The 26286-nt window shown below is 41.8% G+C and overlaps 1 protein-coding gene across 2 annotated transcripts in view; it reads right to left on the bottom strand.

Annotated features, from left to right (window-relative positions):
- The window catches only part of NNT (nicotinamide nucleotide transhydrogenase), a 293073-nt gene that overhangs the window by 211632 nt on the left and 55155 nt on the right, over positions 1–26286 (bottom strand). For both annotated transcript variants that reach the window (XM_069221538.1, XM_069221543.1), the window contains exons 4-7: positions 25604–25821; positions 4186–4273; positions 2054–2142; positions 1623–1810 (exon numbers count right to left, since the gene is read on the bottom strand). In XM_069221538.1, the coding sequence (XP_069077639.1) occupies positions 1623–1810; positions 2054–2142; positions 4186–4273; positions 25604–25821 (583 nt within the window). The remainder of the gene's footprint in view (positions 1–1622; positions 1811–2053; positions 2143–4185; positions 4274–25603; positions 25822–26286) is intronic.

Genomic DNA, 26286 nt, shown 5'->3' with positions numbered 1-26286 from the left:
CTGAGTTATAAGGTGACAACCACTTATTTCTCAGGATTAATACTCTTAACTTTTAAAAAGTGATAGCTTTATTTGTGTAAGTTGTATTTTTAGTCTTGTTTTACTCAGATAAATATTGACCATCTTTCTTAACTGGCGTTGAGTACTTTTGTGGTGTTTTTACTGTTACTGTGTGTGTACAAATACTTTACACATTGCCTCTGAGATAAGCCTGAATGCTTGTGTCAAGCTACCATGGGGGGGGAGCTGGGGTTTATCTTAGTTGTGTGATTCCCTTACTCTGACTAGAGTGAGGGTCCCTACATGGACAGGGTGTAAACTGACTGCCAACTAGACACCCCATTTCTAACACCACTCACCTTTTGCTAACAGCTAGGATTCCCCCACCAAAGCCACCAATGAATGGGCCTGCCACTGCTGCCAACATCAACACTCCCCCTGACTCTGATCCTCTGTAGGTAAGTGTCCATAAATTAAGCTTTCAGCATCTTTTGGCACTCTTTCCATGTTTTCAGCATCCAAACCCCTTAACCTGGCTGCCATCGGGGAACCACCTCGTATTTCCCACAGTGGTGGTGAGAGCCACGACATCTTCACATCCCAGACTTCCTATGATGAAAACAGTAAAATGTCCTCAGTAACCAGTGACTAGCTATATGACTGCCCTCTTCAGCAAGAAACTTTATTAGGTATCCACACCCTAACACTTATAGGCAACAGTGCTAACTACATCTTAACCCTACACGCCAAGTTTTTACTCACATCACAAAATATTTTTCCCCACACACAGGTCTAAATTGGAAAAAAAGACTAAGGCCCTCATTATGATCTCAGCGGTAAAAAAACACCGAGATCAGCGCTGGCGGTCAACAGAAGACCACCAGCGTAACGACCTCCCCGCCAGCCGTATGTTTTCCTTGCTGGGCCGCTGGGCGGAAACAGTGTTTCCGGCTGCCGGCCCAGCAGGGTAAAGGGCCTTAACATTGACAGCAGCTCCAAATGGAGCCACTGCCAATGTTGGTGTGCGGTGGGTGCAGCAGCACCCATCGGGCAGTGACCTACGTGACGGGGCACTGCACAGGGGCCCCTGCACTGCCCATGCCAAGTGCATGGGCCCCGGAGCACCCCTTCCACCAGCTTGTCCCTGGGGGAACCCGCCAGGGAAAGGCTGGAGGAAAAGGGATCATTATCTGGAGGGCAGCGCTGCTTGCAGCGTTGCCCTGTCGGATAATGATTTCCTCCATCGTCAGGCTGCCTGTCAGTGGTAGCCTGGCGGCGGTGGAAGGCCGCCTGTGGCAGTCCCCACAACCTTCATAATTTGAAGGCTGAGACCGAAATGCCGGTGGCGGTCATTACCGCCACCACCGGCATGGCGGGCTCAGCCGCCAATGTTCATAATGAGGGCCTAAGTCCAATAATAGAACCCGAAGCTCATATGCAACTGGTTGGAGGATTACTACTTTTTAGGTCCCACAATGGAGAACAGTGTTTCAGAAAAATAACCACAATCATTTAAAGTCCAGACGTGTCTGAAAATGTCATTTCCCTTTTCTCTAAAAGTCAGTAAGAACGTTTAAAAAAAAAAAAAGAAAGAAAAAATAAGGGTGCTTTACAAATCATACCAGGAATGAGAGCCGTTGTGACGATAATGTCAACTTCTCTGCACTGTTTAGCGAAGAGCTGCATCTCCGCTTCAATAAATTCCTTGGTCATTTCCTTGGCGTACCCTCCTTGTCCTTCTCCAGATTCTTTTAGGTCCACCTCCAATGGCTCAGCACCAAGAGACTTGAACTGCTCCAAAGCAGCAGCTCTAATGTTGCATTTAAAAAAAAAAAAAATAGGATTTATTGCTGTGATAGGCAGGCCATAGTACTGCAGCCCAGTGGCACATGTAGTATTGCTGACACCCTAGAAAATAAATCTCTCAGAGGCACAGAGAGTCTAAAAGGCTGTAATACAAGGCAGCTCTAAATGTACGCAGTTAGAAACCCAATCTATAATACCAGCTACATTTCATGTGTTAAAAAAAAAAAAAAAAAAAAGTCTCCCCTACCTGGTGTCAAAACCACGCACAACTGCTCCCATAGACCTAGCCGCTCCTGCTGCAGCTAACCCAGCAACTCCACCACCAATGATGAGAACCTATTATTGAGGAGAAAAAAGAAACAAATCGACTAGCTCTTATTTACACAGCAGTATTCCAATTTATTAAGCAACAAATAACAAAAACAAGAGAGACAAAGATTTACAATTTATATTGTACTAGTGAGATATTATTTGTCCAACTGAAAGTTACAATTTTGTCTCTGCATCAGAATCAATACCTACTGCATGAAGGGTCGCAGCTCAAATGTATAATATGATAACCATTTCAAATGTGTTAAATAGTAATATGCAACCTTCAGGGAACACAATGTCCAAGATTAATTTTTCAATGTGACCACTTTAGTTCAAACAGCTTCGACAACACTATATCTCGTTAAAGTCGTTTCATTTTTAGAGTTATGCGAAACACACTGGAAACAGAGAACTGCATAGTTCTGCATTTCATTACAGCCTAGCAAAAACAACTGCAGTTTCATGTTTACTCTGACAACAACTCTATTCTCCGAAGTCTGGATTGTATCCTTTGTAGATCAGTCGTGTCTGGTCTCTTGGGACATGCAACACTCTGGCAGAGATGATCATGGCAAGGGTCCGTCATCAATTCATGTCAACATGAAGCAAAAAAGTAACGGGGGCCATTTTCCAAAATTCAAAACAAGTATATGGGTCCTTGGAAGAGTGCCATGGGAATACGTGTCTGGGTCGGACAGTCCGCTCTAACTTGAAGGATGTGCTGGTCAGTAAGAGTCTGCAGCCCCTACACCAATTGTTCAACTCAAAACCAAGGACTAAGCACTGGCCTTCTCTTGGGAATCTCAGGCAATGACCACGAAACACCATTTTATATCTTTAACATGTTTGCTTGGTTTCTGTGTTCAACATATAGCCAATGTACAGGAATTTCAGTGAAATGTTTTAACCTGTTACATGCAACATAACGTGTACTCCCACACGTTAAGAAGCATGATAACCAAGGGAAGTGCATTAAGGCAATACAACTTTTATTAACAATTTATTTAAGTATCTACAGATACCACTGTATGAATGTCTGCATCGGTCTTTTCCAAACATAAACATGACAGAGATATGACCATTTCTGAACCCCACTGAACAAAACAGCACAGTTCAAGTTCCTTCGCTATTACACAATATTAATTTGTTCAATTTAGAATGAAGCAACTTGAGCAAAAACACAAGCAAGGCAAAGAACAAGAGCAAGAAAGGCAAGTGGGGCAGAACTAAGTGCCAAGGAAGGTAAGCTCTGCAGTTCTCTCAGACTGAGAAGGTGGGATTTAATGGTGGACTTAGAAGCAACAAGGGAGGATTTAGCCTGCAGTAGAACACAAAAACAATGCATTCTCGAGGAAGGGACCCAGAAGCTGAAAGCACCTGAGGATGACTGGAGTGGACAGAGTTTGTCAAACATATCCTTAATCAGCTATATCAGATTACAATGGTCATGGAGAGGCATTTATCACTAAGAGGCACAACTCTCATATTCGGAGGGAGCAGGTGGGGATACTGAGCATGTACTGGGACAGGATTTTGTATGTTTTGCTGACAGCAAGCAAGCCAGACAACGTGGTCCTTTTAGGGACAATCGAAGTATGCTAAGCAAAGCTAAGAATATGTGAACAGTTCAGTTGTTGATTTTCGCATGAAGAAAGAGGGATTACCCCTGGCAGTTGAATAAGAGACTGTTACACAAACTCTGTCGTGACCAAAGTGCTATATAGGAGGAGCGGAGTAAAAAGCTATACTGGAGTCAGTTTTGACACTAAGTATTAGTACTAGGGGGAAGGTGAAAAAGAGGCAGTTACTGGAAAAGAAAAAAAAAGAAGTTCTCAGGGAGCCTGGGGGGCACACCGTCTAAATGGGGAAGGTATACACCAACCACCACCTTTCTAAACTGCAAACACTTAAGCCGAACCAAAAGCTCCTCCTACGCAGAGCAAAAAGCTACTTTCACAAAAATATGTTTTGGGTGAATGTGTACATGTGCAAGGTGTAGAAGGAAAGCTTAGCATTAGAAGCCTTAGCACCCTGGGACACAATGTTTTCCACACAAACAAGACATACCTTAGCTGGAGGAACCTTGCCAGCAGCTGTGATCTGACCAGTGAAAAATCGACCAAAGTTATTTGCTGCTAGCACCACAGCCTTGTAACTGTTGAGGAACACAAACAGTTCAGTATACTTGCACATCATAGGGCACAAAATTCAGAAAAAGAAGTTGAATTTCACTGTGGAATGAATGGGCGGTGGTAAACCTTAACGTCCATGTTTAATGTTTACTAATTCCCAATATTGAAACAAAGTTCTTATTATAAACACAGGGACTTGCTTTGCCGTTCCATGCATGTGACAGCCATTCTGGGTGCTGTCCTGAAATGGTCAGTCATTTCCAGCACACTAGAGTCTTAAAACCCATATATTTGAATAGCCATGAGATCCAATGTTAAAAGATGAATGTGACAAATATATGGGTGTCAAAAGGAACTCAATCTGAAAATATGAAAGCTATTCAATCTGCAGTAAAGCTCAGGGTTACAAGTTCGGTTTCCTTTAATCTGTGATCTTGCAGTCATTTCTCTTTGTACAAGGAACCAAAATGGGTGTGCCCCTCGAAGGAATGTCCTTCTTTCGCAACCATTAAGCAGAACACTTTTTTTGAAGAAAAAAATGTAAACAGAAAGCAGAAGCAACAGTGTGTACTGCACAGATCAGAAGGACACGTTACTTACCTTTGGTAACACCTTATCTGGTAGAGACAATATCTAGCTGCAGATTCCTTACCTTAGAATTTCCACCAGGCGTCGGTCTGGATCTGGAGATTTTTCTTGAGCAGTACCCCTGCACGCCGTTAGGTAGAGTCGATTAGTTCCACGTCTGTCACTGTCAGTGTGGGAAATGATGTGGCAGGTCCTATGTAGGCACCACCTCGGAGTGCTGACATTTGTTTTCATGGCTTTCCACATCAGAAGCAGAGAGCCATAAACAAACTTACTACTGGTGCGTCAAATCTAAGGACCTGAAAGGATAGTCCTTGTCCCTAGAAATCAGTTCACACAATGGGAAGGATGTGTGGGTCGGTCAGGAATCTGCAACTAGTTATTGTCTTTACTAGATAAGGCATTACCGAAGGTAAGTAACTTGTCCATCTGATAGAGACATCTAGTTGCAAATTCTTTTCCTTTGAATAGAAACCCAAGAAATACCATCCCCAGAGGCGGGTCTGTGAACTAAGATCATATTAGGAAGTCTTACAGGACTGAACGGGGAAAGTACCCGTCCCCAAAGGACCTGACTGTGCAGGCAGTAGTGTCTGGTAAACGTTTGCAGAGATGCCCACGCTGTCGCCTGGTAGATGTCAAGGACTGAAACGCCACGTGCTAATGCAGTAGTTGCAACTGTAGCTCTTTTAGAATGAGCACGCAAACCTTCCGGTAGTTGCTTCTTGGCCAGTGTGTAGCAGATTTTAATATAGAATACAACGCATTGGAAAAAAGGTTCACTTCTGCAATGCCCGATCTTTCTTTGCACCCATATACCTGACAAAGAGTTGATCATCCACCTGGAACTCTTTTGTATGCTCAAGGTAGAACGCCAATGCTCTTTTTGGGTCTAGGGGGTGGAGTCTCTAGATTGCCCTACATGAAAGGCATGACCACTATTGGCAAAAAGGAAGCCCTAGTGCAAAGCACCAGTTTATCAGGATAGATGGAAAGGTAGGGTGGCTTAGATTACAGGCCAATGTAATGGCCACAAGGAATGTGGTTTTCAAAGTGAGAAGGCTGAGAGGACAACTGTGAGAGGCTCAAAAGGAGTGCACATCAGAAATTTCAAAAACAAATTCAAATCCCACTGGGGCGTAATGGACGGGGAAAACATGTGAGTAAGACTTTTAAGAACCTACTAATAGGAGTTGTAAACAAAGAAGGTTGATCCGGGAACCTTGAAAAAGCAGAGATTGCAGACAAATGAACCTTGAGGGTGAGGCCCAGTATCCTCAGTCATTCTCACCGCAATCCAGGAGGCTGAAACATCAGTATCATAGCTTGAATGTCCTGGACTTGCCACTCGTGAGGATAAGCCCAAAACTGCACTGTGTCCAGAACAGCTCCAATGAAAGGAAGCATCTGAGAGGGAGTCCGGTGTGACTTTGCCACTTTTATAGTAAACTCAAACAAGCGCATAAGGTTTGTTGTAGTCTGGGAGGTGGGAGGTGACAGCCTGAGGCGAACCTGCCTTCAACAGCCAGTCGCTGCGATAGGGGAAAACCCTGGATATGCGCAGATGAGATGCGACCATTATCTTGATGAACACCCAAAGGGTGCTGGTAAAGCCAAAAGGGAGCACGGGGAACTGAAAGTGCTCGTGGCCTACCGTGAACCACAAGTTAAGTCTGTGGGCAGGTAGGACAGGAATATGGAAATAGGAATCATGCAAGTCCAACACTACCATCCAGTTTCCTGGGTCCAGGGCAGATGAAACCTGAGCCACAGTAAGCACTTTAAACTTCTCCTTCTTGAGGAAGAGATTGAGGGACAGAAGGTCTGGGATAGGGCGGAAGACTGTCTCCTTTTAAGGCCAAGAAGTAGCGGGAATAGCAACCATGACTTACTACTTGCACTGGGACCCTCTCTGGTTCCCTTGGCCAAGAGAGCCCTAACTTTCTCTCGGAGAAGTGACAAGTGATCCTCCATCTGATCGACGGCGGACTGGCCAGATAGCTTGCTCCCTGATCCACAAGGTTGGTGGATACCACATCCTCGGCCAAGCACAGGCTGGGCAGCATGCACAGCATGGTGACTGAATCGGAACGGATTTGGATGGGTTCCCCTTCCGTAGCCATGAAAGGGGTGAAAAGTAGTCCGACGGGGACGAGAGGCCACCACGAGGCCCAAGGACCAGGCCATAGCACGAGAATCCTTGAAGCCTTCGAGCACGGAGTCTTTCTCTCTGAAGAGATGAGTGCCATCAAAAGGCATGTCTATAAGATTGACCTGTACATTCCCTGAAAAGCCAGGTGTTCTCAACCAGGTACGGCACTTAAGGGCCACTGTCAATACAATAGGATGCTCCCTCCTCTGTAGCCATGGTAGGGGGAGAAAGCATGCCGGTATCTGAGGAGGTATCCAGGCCACTGGCTTCACCCTAGTCCATACGCCAGAACATAGGGTCTTCGTGCTGGTATTTCAAAGGATCCAACGACCTCTCCAATTCCTCATCATAACCTAGCCCATAGTAAAGGGGCTCAAGATCTAACATAGGAGGCACAGTTTCAGCAGGCGCCGGAATCAGCACTGTACAACAACCACTCGGCTCCGTGTCAGGGTCATCAATCAGGAGTACAAGGGGTGCTGGGAGCATGGAAGTCAGGATCGGCGTCAGGGAAGGTTGAGATGGTATGAACAATGCCATCCTGGATCCAAGCATAGATCCATGAGTGCCCCTAGGAGCCGAAGCTGCCGGTGTGGAACCCGAAGGGGTCAGTTTTTGACTATGCGGGGCCCACAGGCACTCCTACTGTGTGGACTGCACAAAAATGAGGAGCATGGGCTCAAAACTCTGAACTGGGCAGGGGTCAATTCGGGTCCCGGAAACTCTGGGGGCGTTAATTCAGTCCAGACATAGGCTCTGCAGACTGAGGCCTCCAAGGACAACATTCCCCCCTCCGTCGTCTCGTCAGCCGATGGACGAGATGAAGTCAAAGAACGTTTCGCTTTCGACAACTTCTTGTGCCTCAAATTACCCAATCAGCCCGAGGACTTGGAGAGGGATGACGATGGAGGACTCTGCAACTGCCCCCGAGACCTTCCTCTCGACTTCCGCAGAGTCCAGCGTCAGACCACAATTAGCTTCAGGGGCTACTCCCTCAAAGCCTTCAGATGCACTGCCGGACACTTGGAGCACCACTCCAGGTTGTGGTTGGACTCCAAACACCAATGGCACACAAGGTGCGGATCCATCACAGCTATCGCCCAATGACAGGATCCACAGGGCTTGAACCCAGTCTTCTTAGATGACATTCTCGATGCACCAGAAGTTAACCAACTTGAAAAAACTTAGACAAAAAGTCGAATAAAGGCCAGTCAAAAATACTGAGGGGAAGCTCTCTTCGGTTTGGCGATGGCTGGGGTGGAAAGAAAAGAACTGACATTAGCGCCCGCGGTGGTGCATATATAGGACCCGTGACGTCATATTCGGCATGCAGACTGCCAACGACAGATGAGAAGCCGATCGACGCTACCAAATGGCACACAGGTGTACTGCTCAAGAAAAACCTCAGAATCCACACTAGACGCCTGGGGAAAATTCTAAGTTAAGGAATCTGCAACTAGATGTCTAACAGATTCCAGCTGTGCTACTTTTGCTGCTGCTTCCACTCTCTGTCCATCAGGCTCTGTCTCCCTGTTTTGGGCATCAATTTGTTACTGTACTGATCACTGTTTTTCTTCAGCAGCGCACTGGTTTTCCAGTTGTGCACCACAAGCAGGAGCCACAGATGGTGGAAAATAAGTGCAGGTGGGCAAGATGATCAGAGGCATAACAAGGGAGAGCTCTGACAAGAGACAAAGAGGGCGAGAGAGAGATCAGAGAGCAAGGGAGAAGAAATAAAATAGTAGGAAGGGGATGGCAGATGTTTGTCTGTGCCTCAGAAAGAAGCCAGATTTTAAAATACAATAAGCATTTGCAATGCAACCGTTCTCGCATTTGCTTGAGCTCGAGCAATTAGCATTGTAAACTCCTAACCGGACTTTTCTTGCCACATAAATTGAAAATGAACATAAAACAGTTTCACATAACTAACTGGACTTTTCTTGCCATATAAACTGAAAAGTAAAGTTTCACATAAGCGAGCCGCCATCAGTGCAAAGCAGACACACAAACAGAAATAAAAGTTCACTCGTAGTGAAACCTATCGGCAAAAGTGCAATTATCTACGTAACCAGCAAAAGTGCTATTAACCATGTAACAGGGTCGATGTCATGCAAAGTGCTCAACTTCTGCCAAGCGTGATCCCGCTGCGAAAAAAGAGAAAACTTAGTCCACAAACCGGACGGAAAACAGCGAGCCTCGTTTATGTTTTCAGTACTTGGTCGATGCACTTGAGGAGGGCTAACCACCAGAAAAGGCATGACTAATGCATGCCTTCCACTAATGAAAGCAAGCAGATTTTAAAAGGCAAGCCCACAAACCAATGAAAGACACTAACATGACATGGGCGTGGTTTGAAGCCCAAAGAGAGAGATAACACAGAACGGAGCGCTTTGCGCTCGCCCGTAAAAAGCAGTTGGCTCTGTTTTAGGGGCATTGATGTATGAATCCTTCATTTCGCAATGCTTCTCATGGAGAGAGTAACATTGTGGGACGAAGGATCTGTACGTCTATATCCCAGCAATGAGCTAGATGGTGTTTGGATTTTTTTTAAGGTATGAAAAAATACAAACAATATCTGGTTCCATGCTGGGGCACAACATTTTCAATCCGAGTCACAAAAAATAGTTAGAGTTTGGATTTCTCTAAGGCCATGATAAAAATCCAATAAGCCTCTAGCTCTGTGCTGAGGCACAGACACAGTTCTGTGTCCCACTAAACAGCCAGACCTTGTCTGCATGTGTTCTTCGCTTAAGAAAAAAATACCCAACTAATCCTCAAACAAATTTGTTTTGTGGCAAAAGGAGTTGAATGAAATGACCAGTGAGCTGGGATTGAAAGATTCCAGGATCAAGCCTAGTCCTCCCCTTGCAATATCCATCTCCCAGTTGACCTGCTCTATAAGTAGAATCAATGGGTGATGGGACGGTGGTTAGGGGACCCCACCCTCTCTCACCTCCTTGCCTCACCTTCTACAAATAAAATATGGATCAAGCACATGACCACTGCTAGGTAAGTACAGTAATAGTAACAGCTGCCCTTAGACCCACAGTTTGAAGACTGGAAGGACCTGGAGCTAGGGACCTAGCCAGGTCCATTTTCTATGTGTGTTTAACATTGCATGCATTATTAACGAGACAGCCTGGGATTGAGCACAGAGATAACCTCGTTCAGGGGTTGACCCTTGCACAGAAGAGATCAGGCACCAGCAAACCTCTTTCAAACATCCCCAAACGATAGGAGTTTGTGTCTCAGTGGGAGGGAACAAAACACATTTAAAAAAAAAAAAAAAAAAAAAAAAACCATCCATCAGATAGGGGTACCCTAACATGCTAATATCTTAGGTGCATCCTGGTGACACCTTTTCATGAGATAAATAGATCATATTCTTGGAAAAGGTTACTTATCCTGAAACCATCTATTTACAGCGTGTCATGCTAGAGATTCACACCCTTTGCATACTACTACCATCTTGTATTGGGCATGGACAGTTAGCAAATTGTTTTTCTTCAAAGATGCCAATGTCACAAGATCTGTTGTCCCTTTCCAGCGATCACAGTGCAGATGTTCAAAGGGTATCCTTCATATAGCTTGGCCAATTAATGCCAGTTGATATACTCTACATAATGCTTGGGAAAGGTGTGTTGTGTTGACAGAATAGTAGCATTACAGACATCCACTAAAGCAATATTACACAGCAAGGCTAGGGTGCCCAGTCTTCTTACGTGTGGAGGGGTCTCTAGGGGCACAGGGAGCATTTGCTTGGCTTTAGCGTAGCAGATCTGTAAAATTTAACTATCTGTATTGCAAATTTAGTTCTAGAGAATGCATGGCCCCTCTGAGGTTTGGTGACTGCTACAAAAACTGACTGGATTTCCTAAAAGGCTTAGCTTTACCAATATAATACATGAGTACCCTTTTAACATCTAGAGAGTGTAGGGCTCTTTTCGCCATGGACTCTGAGAAAAAAGGGCAGCCCAATGGTCTTGTTCATGTGAAAAGGTGACTACTTTTGGCAGAAATCTAGAGTTGGTATAGGGAACTACCCTATCCCTGTGCACTTGATAGAGTGGTTCTTGTACTGCAACGGTTTGAAGTTCATTGATGCATCTGAGGGAGGTAACTGTAATTAGGCATGCCACTTTCCAAGACAACAATTTTAGGTCACAGGAGTGTTATAAGCTCAAAAAGAAGGCCCATTAGTGATTAGAGGACCACATTCAAGTTACAAACAGGTACAGGGAGAGTCCTTGAAGGTATTACTCTCTTACGGCCCTACAAGAAGGCCATGATGACTACAGCCCTAAACAGAGAAGAAAGTTGTCTATTTTCTAAGTATGCTGCAAGTATGGTTAAATGAAGGCATACAAGAGGTAGGCAAGGTCTGACTCAAATATGTGCAAAAGGTAGCAGACAATCACCAGCACAGAAACCTTAAAGAGTTCTAACTGATTTGAGAGACATTTGTGCATGTATCTTTTTTCCTCTTGACTGCGTAACTGGGATCCGTGGTAGGCTTACATGCCTCCAACAGGATACCCTTGCATTCCTATGGAAGTTTGAGGTAGCCTGTTTGAAAAAAAGCCAGGTTCCAGATTCAGGGTGTCTGAGCTAGCTGCGATCAAGAGGGTCTACCCAATCAGGTGCTTTTTGTGGACCTGGTTCAGTACTGAGCGGTCTTGCTCAGGTTGGAGCCATTAGAATGAGGATCATGGACACTTGCATCATCTTCCTCACCATGTAAGGGATGATGGGGGAGAGACAGAAAAGCATAGGCAAAAATCACTAACTAGATCATCCATAATGCGGTTATGACTACCTAGAGGCTATGATTTGGCATTTTGCGTATGAGATTGGCGAACGGATCTTTGTGAATACTCCCCACTGCTGAATTACCTGTGAAGGACTTGGGGGGTGGAGCTTACCACTCATAGACTTGTTGTTTAGTCCTGCTGAGTTGTTCTATACTCCTAGCAAATGCTCCTCCAAAAGGTGCATGTTGTTGCAGATTTCCCAGTGTCAAATTTCCAGACTGCAGAACTGGGGGGAGTGGGTGCCACCCTGCTTCTGAATGTAGTACATGGCTGTCATGTTGTTCATTTTTATCAGTACCATCTTGCCTGAATGCGCTTGAGGAATGCTTTGAGTGCAAGGCTAATGGGGAGCAGCTCCAATTAGTTTAAGTGGCGCTCCTGGTGCTGAGAGGTCCAGGTGCCATTAACAGTCATCTCCTGGAGGTGAGCTCCCCCACTCCACAAGAGACACATCAGTGTGGTCACCTGCAGAAGGAGTCTAGAGAGGGACTGCCAAGCAACAGGTTGCTGCAGTTCCTCCAGTTCAGAGACTGCTGAGACATATTTGTTACCAATACTAGATCAATTTCCCCAATGCCCTTCCGCCTGATCAAACTGTCTCAAGAGGAACTCTTGTAAGGGGGTACATGTGTAATCTGGCATACAACACATTGAAACAGAGGCCTTTACGCAGCATTCCTTTACCCCGCGGGCATTACAACGCGCTGACCTTAACGTCGAGTTGCAATATCACGGATGACTTTACAATGCACACCTTCACACTGAAATAAAGCTTTGATTGTCTGATACTCTTATCTCTCTCCATTATATATATATATATATATATATACACACACACATACACACACACACACATATACACACAAACACACACAAATTTGCCTAAAAAAAAAAAATTAAGGTCAAAGTGACAGATTAAACACAGCATTTTAAACTAAAAAAAAAAAAAAAATACAGTTATAGTGAACTCAATAACCTAGAATTCACACCTCCGCCATGCAGTATCATCAATGATTTAACTTCAGCTGTCACCACTGATGTGATCAGTGATGTCACACCATGTCATGAATGTTATAATATGTGAGGTCATAAGCAGCGCATAGCGAGGGTGAGAGTTAAAGTTTCCTGAGTTAACTAGAACTTGTGAGTTTCAGTTTTTCAATTTAAAATGTTATGTTTTAACTGACATTTTCACCTAACTATAGCAGCACTTTAATCTTTGGATATTTCTGTGAACTTCTAAGGGTTTTTTTTTTTTGTTTTTTTTTAAATGTGAAGTAAGAGATTATTACCATACCCAACTATAATGTTACTTTGTTTGCTTTTTACCACACACAAGTATGCCAACCTCCTACATACGGCGGAAGGCCCAGCGCCCATTCGCCCACGGCTGCCTAACATTTGGCCAGATGTGATGTTAGGGTCATGCTTTCCCACTCATCATTTTTATAATGCAGCCAGGAGAGCTTGTCCTGTTGTGGTTCTACTATTGGGAAAACTTAGACTGTGCTTTGAGTGTGTGCTAGGAAATTACATTTGTGCTGCTCTTGATGTCAAGTTATGTTATGTCATTTAATATGTAAAGAACGAGATTACCTGATGATGTCCTGGCGCTAAGACTGTAAGGGAAGAAAATTTCTATGAGACATAGGCTACTGACACCGATGTATTTTTAGCATTTTATGGAATTTAAGGAAATGGGGTTCAGAGCGGATGGTGAATGGAAGAGCATTCCAGGCCTTAGTCATGATTACAGGGAAAGCACGCCCACCTATCTGCTGAACCTCAGAACCAAATCTAGGAAAGCAGTAGAGTAATGAAGAGCTCTGGAAGGTAATGTATCAAAAATAAAGCAGAGATCTAGTTCTTCGGTGCAGTTGAGTGAAATGCATTGGGATAAAAGCAGAACCATTTGAAAATGCACCTTCGTTGAATGAGAAGCCAAAGCAAAGTTTTAATATGCATCAAGATGCAAGAATGTTTAGTGATGGAGAAGAGAAACTGTGCTACACCCATTTGGATGATCTGTAACCTGTGTGCTAGGTAGCATGCAAGACCCACATATATAGTGTTACAATAAACCAATGTGCTTAGAACCAGTGCCTGGACTACCTATTGCTTCAAAGCAGTGGGAATCCAAAAGAGAATACTTTTTAGGATCTTCAGAATAAGGTTAGCAAATGTCAGGTTAGCATAAACAATGACAGCCAAATTGTGAACTGGAGTAGCACGTACAGGGCAAGGCCCGAGAGAGTAAAGCCACCTTGACGATAGGATACAAGAAAGCCAAAGGACAGAATTAGCACAGCAAGGAGAGCCACGTACAGGTTTAATAAAGTGGGCCCGAGGGTTGAGCCCGGTGGTACACCACAGCTTTGAGTCATAGAGGGAAAGGAAAGAGTTGAATGACACAGCCCTGTGATCAAGAACTCCAAAAACAGTGGAACGACTCAGAATCTGCTCCCTACAGTCTGGCATGGTAGAGTCTATCCAAAAAGATGTCATGGGAGACAGTGTCAAAGCCGTGGACAGATCTAGAAGGATGAGGGCAGCAGAGCCCTTTCCTTGTCCATGATCAGGCAGATGTTGCAGGCAGCGATCAACACTGCTTTCATACTCATGGATGGTCAAAATCAGGCTTCTAACACAAGTAGCTTGTGAGCTACTGGTAGCTCTCTACCTGTGAGTAGCTCTCCTGTGTGCAATCCAGGTAACTAAATTAAAGGCTTTTGCTTGGTCAAATGTAATTTATAAATTGAAAAGTGTGCGTCAGGAATGAAAATGATTGCATTTCATAACTCATAAATTTCCCAAACAGATATTTAAAGCAGATATCTAGATGATAAATTAGGAAGCACTAGGAGACTTACTACTAATATTACCTTGGTGCCAGGGGCATTGTAGCTGTGGCTGCTATGTATTCTTCTTGTAGAGGCATTCCAAATTCACAAAGTTGATTGTACATTAATGCTGGCAATCCTGCACTTAAGTGATCATGGCTGTTAAGCCTGCATATGGTGGCCATTACTGTAATCTTGCCTGGTGTGTGCAACACAAATAATATTAGGTGCGTGGAATGATTTTCCTTTAACATAAGTAGGTCATATTAATGAAAAGGTTGGAGGCCACTGATCTAAATCCAGATTGGAAGGAGTTAAGAAGACTAGTCATAACAATAATATGCTATGAGAGTTGTAAGTTGACCCAGCTTTCATAATTTTTCGTCATTGCTAGAAGAAGGGAAATCAGGCAATAGTTAGAAACAGTTCTCATATCCAAAGTGGGCTTCTTCATCAAAGGAAAAACAAGTGTTATTTTGCAAAATGAACACACCATGCCAGAGATCAGAGACTAGTTGCAGATGACTGTATTTAAAGGACTGTCCACTTCAATGAAGATCTTAGCTGGTACGGGATCCAAAGGAGACTTTAGTAGAGTTTAGTATTAACAGTCTCACAAGAAACAGGATCAAAGTGAAATAATCAGTTAGGGGGCCACGCCAGAAGTTAGAGTAAAGCAAAGGAGGGACAGCTGGTAAGAGGAAGAAAGAATAAGCAAATCCTTATCCTGAAAAAACAGCTGCCAGGTCTGAGCACAGATGTTGGATGGGTGAAGTTTTAAGACTACATGCTACACCTGGTCAGAGCATTAATGACACCAATAAATTCCTTGGTTTGATTGGATGCTGTGAGAATAAGAATCTGCAAGAAATTAGTTTAAGCTGTGCAGACTAATTAATTACAGTTGTAGTTTAGTTCTATTTTGTACTCCCCGTTAGCCTCAGAACTATACACTAGCCTCCAACTCCTCTCTAGCTTTGTGTATATACTACGGTGCAGAGATAATAGAGTAGAAGGATTTACCAGATTTCTTGGGCAGAGTTTCAAGTGCATCAGAGGCCCATTTATTCAAAAGGTCAGTTGGTGATGGAACTTCCTGAGATAGCGTTGGTTGAGAAAGTTTCAAAGTATCTTTAAGTCTAAGATAGACAAAAAGTGATCCTCAAAGTTTATCATAATTGGAGAGAGCTTAGATTGCGATACATCACCAGGTATATTAAAGGTTATTGCCGTGTGATCAGTCCACAGAAAGTCCAGGAAACTGTGGTATTAATAAGAGTCTGTTTGGCAAAGGTGTGATCAAGCGTACGCCCTGCCAAGTGGGTAAGGCATAAGACGTATTGAATCAGATAAAAAGTAAAAAACAAGCCTAAAAGGTCTGTAGTCTCAAGGTTAGAGAAAATATTTAAGTGGATATCAAAATGTTATTGATGTTCAGAAAGTCAGAAAAGATTTCCTCCTAAAATGAAGTTAAATAACTTAGTCGATCCTGGGGGGTTATAAATTAATTTAAATCTTACAGTAATCTTTACCATATTGGTAAGAATATTACCAACTGTCTCTGCCTCTACTAGTCGCTATGTACTCTAAGAAGATACCACAAGAATCTTTTTATGCATCACTGCAACTCCTCTGCCACTTCGAGAAGATTAAATAAACTTTATTAATAGCATAGCCATGGGGATGGCAATGTCCAGCACAGGTCCCAGGTAAACTTTTAAGTTACGTTTCCATTAGAAACATAATATTAATACTTTGGTCCTCAAGGAGATTATCAATTTCATAAGCGTGCTTGCTAAGGGAGCGGACATTAGCAAGCAGACAGACATGACAGCCGGCCTCAGCCAATCATCTTATTATGGAAAGACCTGTATGGTGTTTCTGTGCCACTACAACTAAGCACTTAGTAAACACCCTCGGAGTCGTAGTAAATCAGAAAGAAACACCTTGAACTTGTAGTTTCGTCCACTTACCGCAATGGAAGGTACTGGCAATGTGCTGGATAGATCAGGATGAGAAAGTATCAAGCTTTCAGATCCAGCGCCGACAAAATCTTCATGGCGGAGCAGCAGGATGACCTAATGAAAGTGTTACGAGAGGATGAACCTGTTCCAACATTTGAAGGTCAAGGATAAGCCAGACTGAGCCCACCTTGTTGAGGATCAGGAAGTTCAACTCTGTCCCTCGTTGGTATGCAGGTGGCACAATTTGTGAGGAGCACTTGAACCTCTTCCTCTAGAGGGTATAGATAGTCTGTGCCATGATGTGGCACCAGGGTGGCACAGTAGGGGGGATTGTGTGGAATTCGAGGCAGTACCCTTTTTGCACAATAGCGAGGGACCACCGATCTTAGGTGGTGGCATTCCCCTGAGGACAGAAGTTCCTCAGCCTTCCGTTCTTGCTGGTGGAGGCACTCCTTGCTGAACCACCTCTCCCTTTTCTCTCTGTTTCCTGTATAGGATCCCTTTGGATGGTATTGTGTTACTGGGGGTCCTATTAGTGCTGTTGGCACCAGAGTCTCTGGTCTGAGCCAGCTGATTTAGTACCAATCTTGGTCAACTGCCTTACAAAGCAAGTTCGGCGACAGGGAGACTGTAGAGCACACACAGGCTTGGGGTTATCCGTGTCCTTTTTAATTTTTCTAACATCTGGTCTACCTGGGGGAAATCAACTGATGCTCGTCATCCCAAGTGATGTTCATTAACTGCTGTTGCACCTTGGATCTCAAGCCACAGTCCTTGTTCTGATCAGTGCTCAGTACTTACCTTAACTTTGAAATTGGCCATGTAAGTCGTTGCTAACCATGTGTTTGCTGAACGTTGTTTTCCTCCAAAGGTTAACAAAGAAGAACTATGAAATTGCAGTGTGTAGATTTTTTCAACTAAAGTATTTATGCTTGAAAGCGTGCTTACTTTATAACAAAGTGCTTGGGTTTAAAAAAAAAAAATATATATATATATATATATATATATATATATATATATATATATATCTCATCACACATGCTTTATTCAGTCATAAATAACCATCAAAGCAATAAAGAAAAGCACATTAATCCAAGAGTTTAAAATATTAAGAAGGAAATAAAATCATGGGTGAACATTTACAGTAAGATAAAACCTTTTATTTCTTATCCTATAATATACATATTTACAGATTTCTAAATATTTAAAAGACGGGTGCGTATGTGCCATACAGCCACAAGGAACTTTCTAACTGCATAGATTATAGGAGTCGAAGTGTCACTCTTCAAGGTCCTTAAAGCAATACCACAATGTCTTAAGCCCAATTTCTGGCAAACTGAACAAATCCACTTATGCCAGGGAAGGGCATACACTGGGCAAAAAAACATAACATTTTAACAGATTTGAGAGCGTCATTACAGCCAGGACATAAATCGGATGTTGATGATGATCTCCAGCTGCCGGTTAAATACAATAACGGTATGCATCCGAAACGAAAACAGGCATAGAGCCTCTTGCCCAATGAATCAGGAATAAGATCTAAATAAGATTCAAACTGAGGATACCACTTAAAATTAAGAAATTGATTAGTCAATTGACTATGTGATATACAAAGAAGTAATTATTTCTTAGACAGGACCAGTAGACAGATTTCAGAAATTGTTTCTAGGCCTTTCCTAAATTCTGTGGGTTGTTCCAATAACTCAAGTCCCAGAATGCAAAACCATTTTGACACATGCCTAAGCCATGGGATAGAGATTGCATTAGGTCTTTTTAGGATGTCAAGAAGGGAGTCCCTGTAGATGGCAAGCTCTGGAGTAGTCCAGATCCTTACCCAGAAGAGTAGGGATATCAGAGCTATCAGATCAGAAATGGGGTTAAACCCAAGGTCCAAGAAAACCGCTATCAAGGGTGTACTATGTGGGCACGCAAGTATTGCTCTAGCAAAGCAATTTTCGCCCACAGACAATTTATTAGTATTACAAAATCCCCGCACCTCAGCACCATAGGCAACAGCACCTGCGCTTTTGCCAAATAGATCTGACTAGCCGGGGAGACCGCTTTCGTGGCAGTATTTTGATAAAAGCGCAAGATAGTGCCTGACCTATGTTGAAGAAGTGACACACTTTTGCTAATCTGATCCTCCCAATGTAAGTTGGTCGAGATCCTCACTCCCAAATAGTCTATTGAACTGACCTTGCTCAAGGGGGCCCCCCATCAAAAATGTTGGTACATCTCCTTGCTGGTCCAGAACTAAACACCATTAGTTTTGTTTTGCTAGCATTTAGTTCCAATCCATAATCTGCACAGAATGTTTTAAACCGGTCAATAAGAATCTGAAGACCCACTGGGGTCTTAGAGATGAGGAAGGAGTCATCTGCAAAAAGTAGAATAGGATTTTTTTGTGCATTCAGGGACAGGGCATCGTTTTGACAGAGACACAGCTTGTACCATCTCATTTATGAATAGAGTAGGTGCCAAGACACATCCTTGGCGAACCCCCAGCAAAATGGGAATATGATCTGTTAATTCTCCCTGGTTACCCCATCTCACCTGGGCATATGTGTCCTCATGTAGCCATTGTAGTAAGTGAATTATATTGGCAGGAGTGCCCATTCTATGCAGGACATCCCATAACTTTTCTCTGGGGACCATATCAAAAGCAGACCGAAGGTCCACAAAGACAACATATAGATTTTGCTTAGCAAGGACTACACATTTCCAGTATAAAAGCATCAGCCTGAAAACCTGGTCCACTGTACTAATTTTTGGGAGGAAGCCCGCCAGGAGTGGAGATAACACCTGATTATCTTGAGCCCAATCCAATAGCTTATCCAAAAGTCATAAATTAAGAGATTGCTAGGTGGAGCATAAAGTTTGGTAAAGTGATTGTACTGCCATTTGATAAGTTTTGTTTTGACCAATGACTTTGTGTTTCACCACTGCGCATATTAGTTGCTCAATGTTCACATTGTATGTTTTGTTCAGTTTAGCCGCCTATGGGCTTTGACATTGCATTAGCCATTACTTTCTGTATTCAGTTTAGCCGCCTATGGGCTTTGACATTGCATTAGTCATTACATTCTGTATTCTGCCTATTGGCTTTGACATGCTGTCTCCAGTCTAGCCGCCTATTGGCTTTGACATTGCATGCCTATTGACTTTGATATGATGTATTCAGTTTAGCTGCCTAATGACTTTGACATGCTATTAGATATTCTGCCTATTGGCTTTGACATGATATCATATATTACATTTTGTATTCAGCTCCGCTGCCTATTGGCTTTGACATGATATCATATATTACATTTTGTATTCAGCTCCGCTGCCTATTGGCTTTGACATGATATCATATATTACATTTTGTATTCAGCTCCGTTGCCTATTGGCTTTGACATGATATCATATATTACATTTTATATTCAGCTCAGCTGCCTATTGGCTTTGACATGATATTATACATTGCATTTTATATTCAGCTCAGCTGCCTATGGGCTTTGACATGATATTATACATTGCATTTTGTATTCAGCTCAGCTGCCTATTGGCTTTGACATGACACTAGCCATTGCATTTGATATTTAGGTTAGCTGCCTATTGCCTTTAACATGACATTGCATTTGATATTTAGGTTAGCTGCCTATTGCCTTTAACGTGGAGTTAGACATTGCAGTTGAGAATCCAAGCTGTATTTTTCCAAGCTGTGTTTTTGCACAAGAGAACCAAGATGTTTTTCTCACAGTAGACTAGACCTGATAAGAGAGGGTACATGGGTGTTGTTTTTCTTCGCTTGAGCTTGGGAACAGGAGTAGTCTTGGAGACCTGGCCAGTCTCCAAAAGGCTTGCTCAGTTTCCCAGGTCTGAGAGGAGGGGGCACACCGTTGTAACAAATGTAACAGGCTGCAGAGAGTCAGATTCGAATCTGCCGGACCTCGTGCTGGAGCTTGGCGCCAGCTGCCAGCAATCCCGTGTGGGTAGATGAATCTCTTTCTCGCGGCTGACGGGGGGTCATCAGCTTGCAGACCTTAGAAAGATGAAGCTGTAAATAGTTTCCCACACGGTGAAGTATTTGTTTTGCTTTGCATTCAATATCTTATAAATATAACCTGCTGTGTATATTGCAAACTGATATATTTTGTTTGATTAACGCGGGCGTGAAAGCTACTAACTCGTCAACATAAAAAGTGTGGTTGGGGAAGAATGAACAACAATAAAAGTCTCCTTTGAACTCAGAAGTGCATTTCTGGTGTGTTATGTTAGTGCTTAGAAACTAGATAAGAGGAAAGCACTACAGTTATCCACCCAGCTCTCAGGTTGAATATGAGTGCGGTTTGTACTCTTGCCCCCTCTGTGTCTATAGTACAGTAACTTCCAAAATGGCGCATTATTATTATGCTTAATTGCATCAAGCAGGTTCTGCCAGGTTTTATCTTCCCAGCTTTTTTTGGCCTGTGTTATGGTCTTATTGTAGGTAAATCTGGCTGATTTTATCACCTCCTGTGAACGGGACATAATGGCTGATTTTAATGCTAATTTGGCCTTGGAACAGTCCTTATTAAACCACTCGCTAGTTTTATGGTTATCATCAAGGCGCTTAGTGGTAGTCTTCCTATAGAAAATATTTTGCAATTCCCTCATCATTTCTTCGTGGATGCTGAGAATTGGAATGTTGCTGATTTCGAGCTCCTCGTAATCAGCCACAGCATCAAACAGTACCCCTACCCTTGATCAAGTAAGGACTGGACATTACTTAAGGCCAGCTGACATGAATAGGGCTATTATCCAAAAGAGGCTCCAGGACCTCAGTAAGATGAATGTTCTGCGATCTCCTAAATGCACCACTGTATAAAGTGAGGAGCAGGGAATTATGATCGCTCTCGTAATGAGAGTCCACCTTCATGTCTTTTAAAGATGGCCATAACCTGACATCCACTAGAAAGTAATCAATAACACTTAAGGACTGACCTTGCTTAAAGGTAAATGCAGTAATCAAGTCAGAGCGGGTATGGCCATTGCAGCCCCTAAGTCCATATTTGAGACACAAGGATGTCAGCTGTAAAGCAACACAGGAGCAAGTACATAATTGCCGGTTAATCAATTGTGGAATACCCCAAAGTTCATCTTCTTCGACCGTTAGGTCACTGCTTAAACAAGAGGGTTCAAAAGTGCAATTCATATCCCCTGCAACCACTAGTTTGGTGGACTAATGCAGGGTGTGTATATATATGTATATATATATACACATACATACATACACAATATATATATATATATATATACACATACATACACACACACACACACACACACACACAAAAGTAGTATTATTTTTAATTGGTCTGGGATTTATTCTTTGAGTGCATGTCTCATTTATTGCCTCAGCGAGTACAACAGTTTAGCACTACCGCCTGATAAGCCTAACTGCACGCCCACACTACCACAAAATAGAGCATTACTCCTATCTACCTTTGCCTCTGCAAACCAACTGGTGATCCACTGGACTATCTGGATGGTGTACTTCTTTTTAATGCACCATAGAGAGCCAGCTTCCAATACTCTCGAAGTGAACACTTGGTAATATCTTGGACCTTGCCCCATGCGCACCTTAACCCCTGAAGGCTGGTCCTGCAGACATTGCTAGGTGCCCAAATGGAATATATATGTTTATTTCCCTATAGGATAACATTACCGCGTTAAAGTCAACGCAAGTGTAATTTCTATATACTTAAAAATTGCTAACTTAAAAGACTTACCCCAAAAAAAAATTATTGGTGTTAAAAATATATACAAATACATGTTATTTTTCTAAATTGGTGGGGATCTCCTCATTGAGTGTGCATCATTTATTGACTGTGTATGCAAAAATTATCTAACACTTCCCCTTGATTAGCCTAACCTGCTCGACCACACTATCACATATGGAGCACTTGGGATTTTTAGAGAAAGCCTGGTCCACTTCTAAGGGAATACCTGGGCATACCTCTTTTTAGAGTAGTTACATAAAATCAAGATCACAAATATTGGGATACACCAAGATTGTGCCAAAAATATCGTTGACACAAATACGGTTTCCCTATACATATAATGGAAAATACAAAATTATTGAACAATATCGATTCACACTAATACTGTAAAAAACAGGTCAAAATATCAATTTTCATTAGACAGTATAAAATAGTAAATGCTAAATATTTTAATACATAACGAAGTATATTCAATGAATAAGTAACATTTATTCATTAAAATAAATATTTACTTCAATAAACATGGTAACATTAAAAATATTTACTTCTATAAACACACATCAATATGTGTTTATATATCCACACATAATATACTATTAAAAAAAACATACATTTTTTACTTTTTTTTCAATGTATTAATATAAAAACATGTATTTATATAAATATATAAAAAAACATTAATTTAACAAAATAAATTTTAAATATATATATATATAAAAAATTTAAAAACTAAACAATATTACAGAAATTCAATATATTGAACTCTGCAAATGATAGCATTATACTTCAAAGATGTAAAATGTATATTTCCCACTCCAGTCTGTGCAACAGCAGGGAAAGTGTTGGAAAGAAGAATGTCGTTCACTTAAAACACTACATAATTTCATAACTATTAAATTCACCAAAAATTATAGAAATTGTATGTGTATATATTTTTTTTGTTTTTTTAAACATGATTTACACATTTTATATAATTACATGTTTTAAAATATCAACTAAACAAATGTTAATTGATTTAATTGAATTCCCACACCATATTCCCCACAAACCTACCAACCCAAATAAAATATAATTAAAAACGTTATTACATAAATAACTTCCTATCATCCTACAAACACAACCTATAACTAATGTATAACATTAAACAAATATAAAAAAAAATGTACATAATTGTAACTCAATTAAATATTGTTACAAATTAATAACCAGTAATTATTACTTAGTTAACTTTCCACCCTATACACCTACAAACCAAACCCACATCTAATATACAAAAATAATTTAAATATAATGTTGACATATTAATCAATTAAATAATTAAGGTGAAATTAACAATTAAGATTCAATTATTAAACTCCCACCCTATTCCCCTACAAACCCAACAACCCACAAATATAGAACAAGAAAAATACAAATATGTAAATGCAATAAGTCAGTTACATATTTTAATAAAAAACAATTAATTAATTAACACTTAATTAACAATTAATTTCCCATCCCATACCCTAAAAACCAAACCTGCAACTGCTATATGTCCCTGAAGAATTACTAAACAATTTTCATAATTCTAATTTAATTAAAAATTCTATTAAAAATGAATATGTAAATAATGAAATTAAAAAAAATAACTTAATTTCAATATATATTTAAAAATATTAACAACAATTATACAAACAATATACAACACATACAAATAAAATATAACTAAAACACAAAGAATTTAAAAATTATATTTTTTGCAACTATTTTAGTGAAAACGATATTAAGATCACAAATATTGTAAATAACATTGCTTCCCTAAAAATCTATATTAATATCAGTAATGGACAAAATACTACCTGTCATAGTATGCTCTATGGAGTCTCTCCAGGTGCAGGACATAATGCTACCAGAAACAGTATATGCTTTGAGGAGTCCAAACAGGGGTAGTAGTGGACAGACCCATGGGAAAAGGCATTATACAACTAAAAACACAATTTTCTTTAAACAGCACACCTCAGAATAGCAGAGGAGCAAGCCAACAAATGAGCAGACATCCCAGATACATGGGTCTCTCAAGCGAACAGAGGAGCAGTCCTGGAGCAAGATAAGGAAACCAGAATGATCTAAGGAATGATCAGACACTACACATGCAAAGGTCTGTGGGAGCCACAGAGCTGCAGAGATAGTTCAACCCAAGGGAATTGGACATTCCCAGGGTACATGGTGATTTAGAAGATAATTACTGTAACAAAGGCATCGCTGCAGAAAACCCAGGTATTCCTGTGTTTAAAACTAAGGCCAACAACTTCAGCAAACACCTGTGGCTCTCTTTTTTGCACTTTAAAGTGCCTTGTCTGAAAGTACACGTAATAATGCTAAAAAAAAAAAAGGTCAAATACAACAGCTTCCTTTATTTTTGAATGAGAGTTGTCCATTGTCTGTACACCAGTTAAAAATATAATTACTTGAATCCTAACAAAAGACAATAAATTCATAAAGCAATATACCACGACCAACACAATGCACAGCATTCAAAACTAAGGGCCTCATCACGAGTTCGGCAGATGGGATGACCCGTCCGTTGAACTTCCGACGGGGAGGCTGATGCCATACTGGCTACCTCCCCACCGGGCCCAATAAGACTTTCCTGCTGAGCAGACGGGCAGAAACCTTGGCTTTTGCCTGTCAGACCAATGGGAAAGTGGTGACAGCATGGTCGCCAGCTCATAATCAAGCCGGCAGTAATACTGCAACCCGCAGGGTGCGTCAGCACCCTCGCAATGCTCACTGTCTGCCCCCCCCCCGTGGCCCTCTGCACCTGTTCTCCACAAGCCTGTTCATGGCTGGCTTAGAACCAGGTCAGCACTGCCCTGGCTGATTCCGACCACCGCCACCATCAGCCCCGTCAGGATCGAAGATGCCTGCGGTAGGTACCGCCAACCTCATAATGTGGCGGTCCAACAGCCACCCCGAGAGTGGTGGTCTGAGAACCACCACACTCCCAGTCAGGCCCTAAACGCTTTACGACATGCCGACTCTGCTTTAACAAATTTATTCTTCAAGTTAACTACTTTTGAAAAGAAGTTGTATATTTGCATAGAATTCTGGCATTTTCATACAGTATGTGTGTCCAAGTAAATTAGAGTCCTGGTCCTTTGTTTAACTTTTAAGGTAACTTTTACTTATCTATGCTCATTTATACAAAGTATATATTTTCTGAGAGCCAAGGACTCAAAACAGTGACTGTAACATACAAGAATGCCAAATCATACCCTGCAATATTGGCCATGGAGCTGAGAGCATCGTAACCCTGAGCGATGGTGACGCGGGGTACCTGGTCCATGGCTAAGACAGTGCTTCGATTTTCAGCCAGTTTATTCAGCAGCTCTGGGTTCTGAGCTGGATAGATGAAACTGATAATTGTAGCTGCAGGTTTCAAAAAGTCTGCCTCATGGGCACCTAGGGCCGGGTTTAACATGGGCGCCCTCACCTGTGCAACAGAGACAAAGGACATGGATAAGGTAAGGCAAATCATGCGCCCACATTCCAGTAACTATTCGCAATATTTACAATTAATGATGTTCTTATTTTAAACTGTTTATAGCATGTTGGGGTTGGTTAAAAATATCTGCGTCATTTGCAAACACTGAAAATGCAGTTAGATTTTTCCAGAATGGCTAAATAAGACAAAAATAACTTAACTACATAAAAGTAATCCCTATATAGAAATTGATGAATATTATCATTAGTCTACTGAAACTATAATATTTTGCAGCATTGCACAGTCTTGCAAGGGCTGCATTTTCACAAGAACTTAAGAGGGGATCTTCATAATCCTTAACATAACAATTTGTACGTTTTTTACAGATGTTAGTTCAGTTTAAAACATGTATTTCTCAAATTCTAAAACTTCAGCTTACAACCCAATCTGCAGAACAAGATCGGTTCAAGACTC

This window comes from Pleurodeles waltl, chromosome 1_1 (genome assembly GCF_031143425.1).
Source record: "Pleurodeles waltl isolate 20211129_DDA chromosome 1_1, aPleWal1.hap1.20221129, whole genome shotgun sequence".
Classification (NCBI taxonomy): Eukaryota; Metazoa; Chordata; class Amphibia; order Caudata; family Salamandridae; genus Pleurodeles; species Pleurodeles waltl.
The sequence above is the reverse complement of the archived record's forward strand: the minus strand, read 5'-3'. Positions and strand labels throughout refer to the sequence as shown.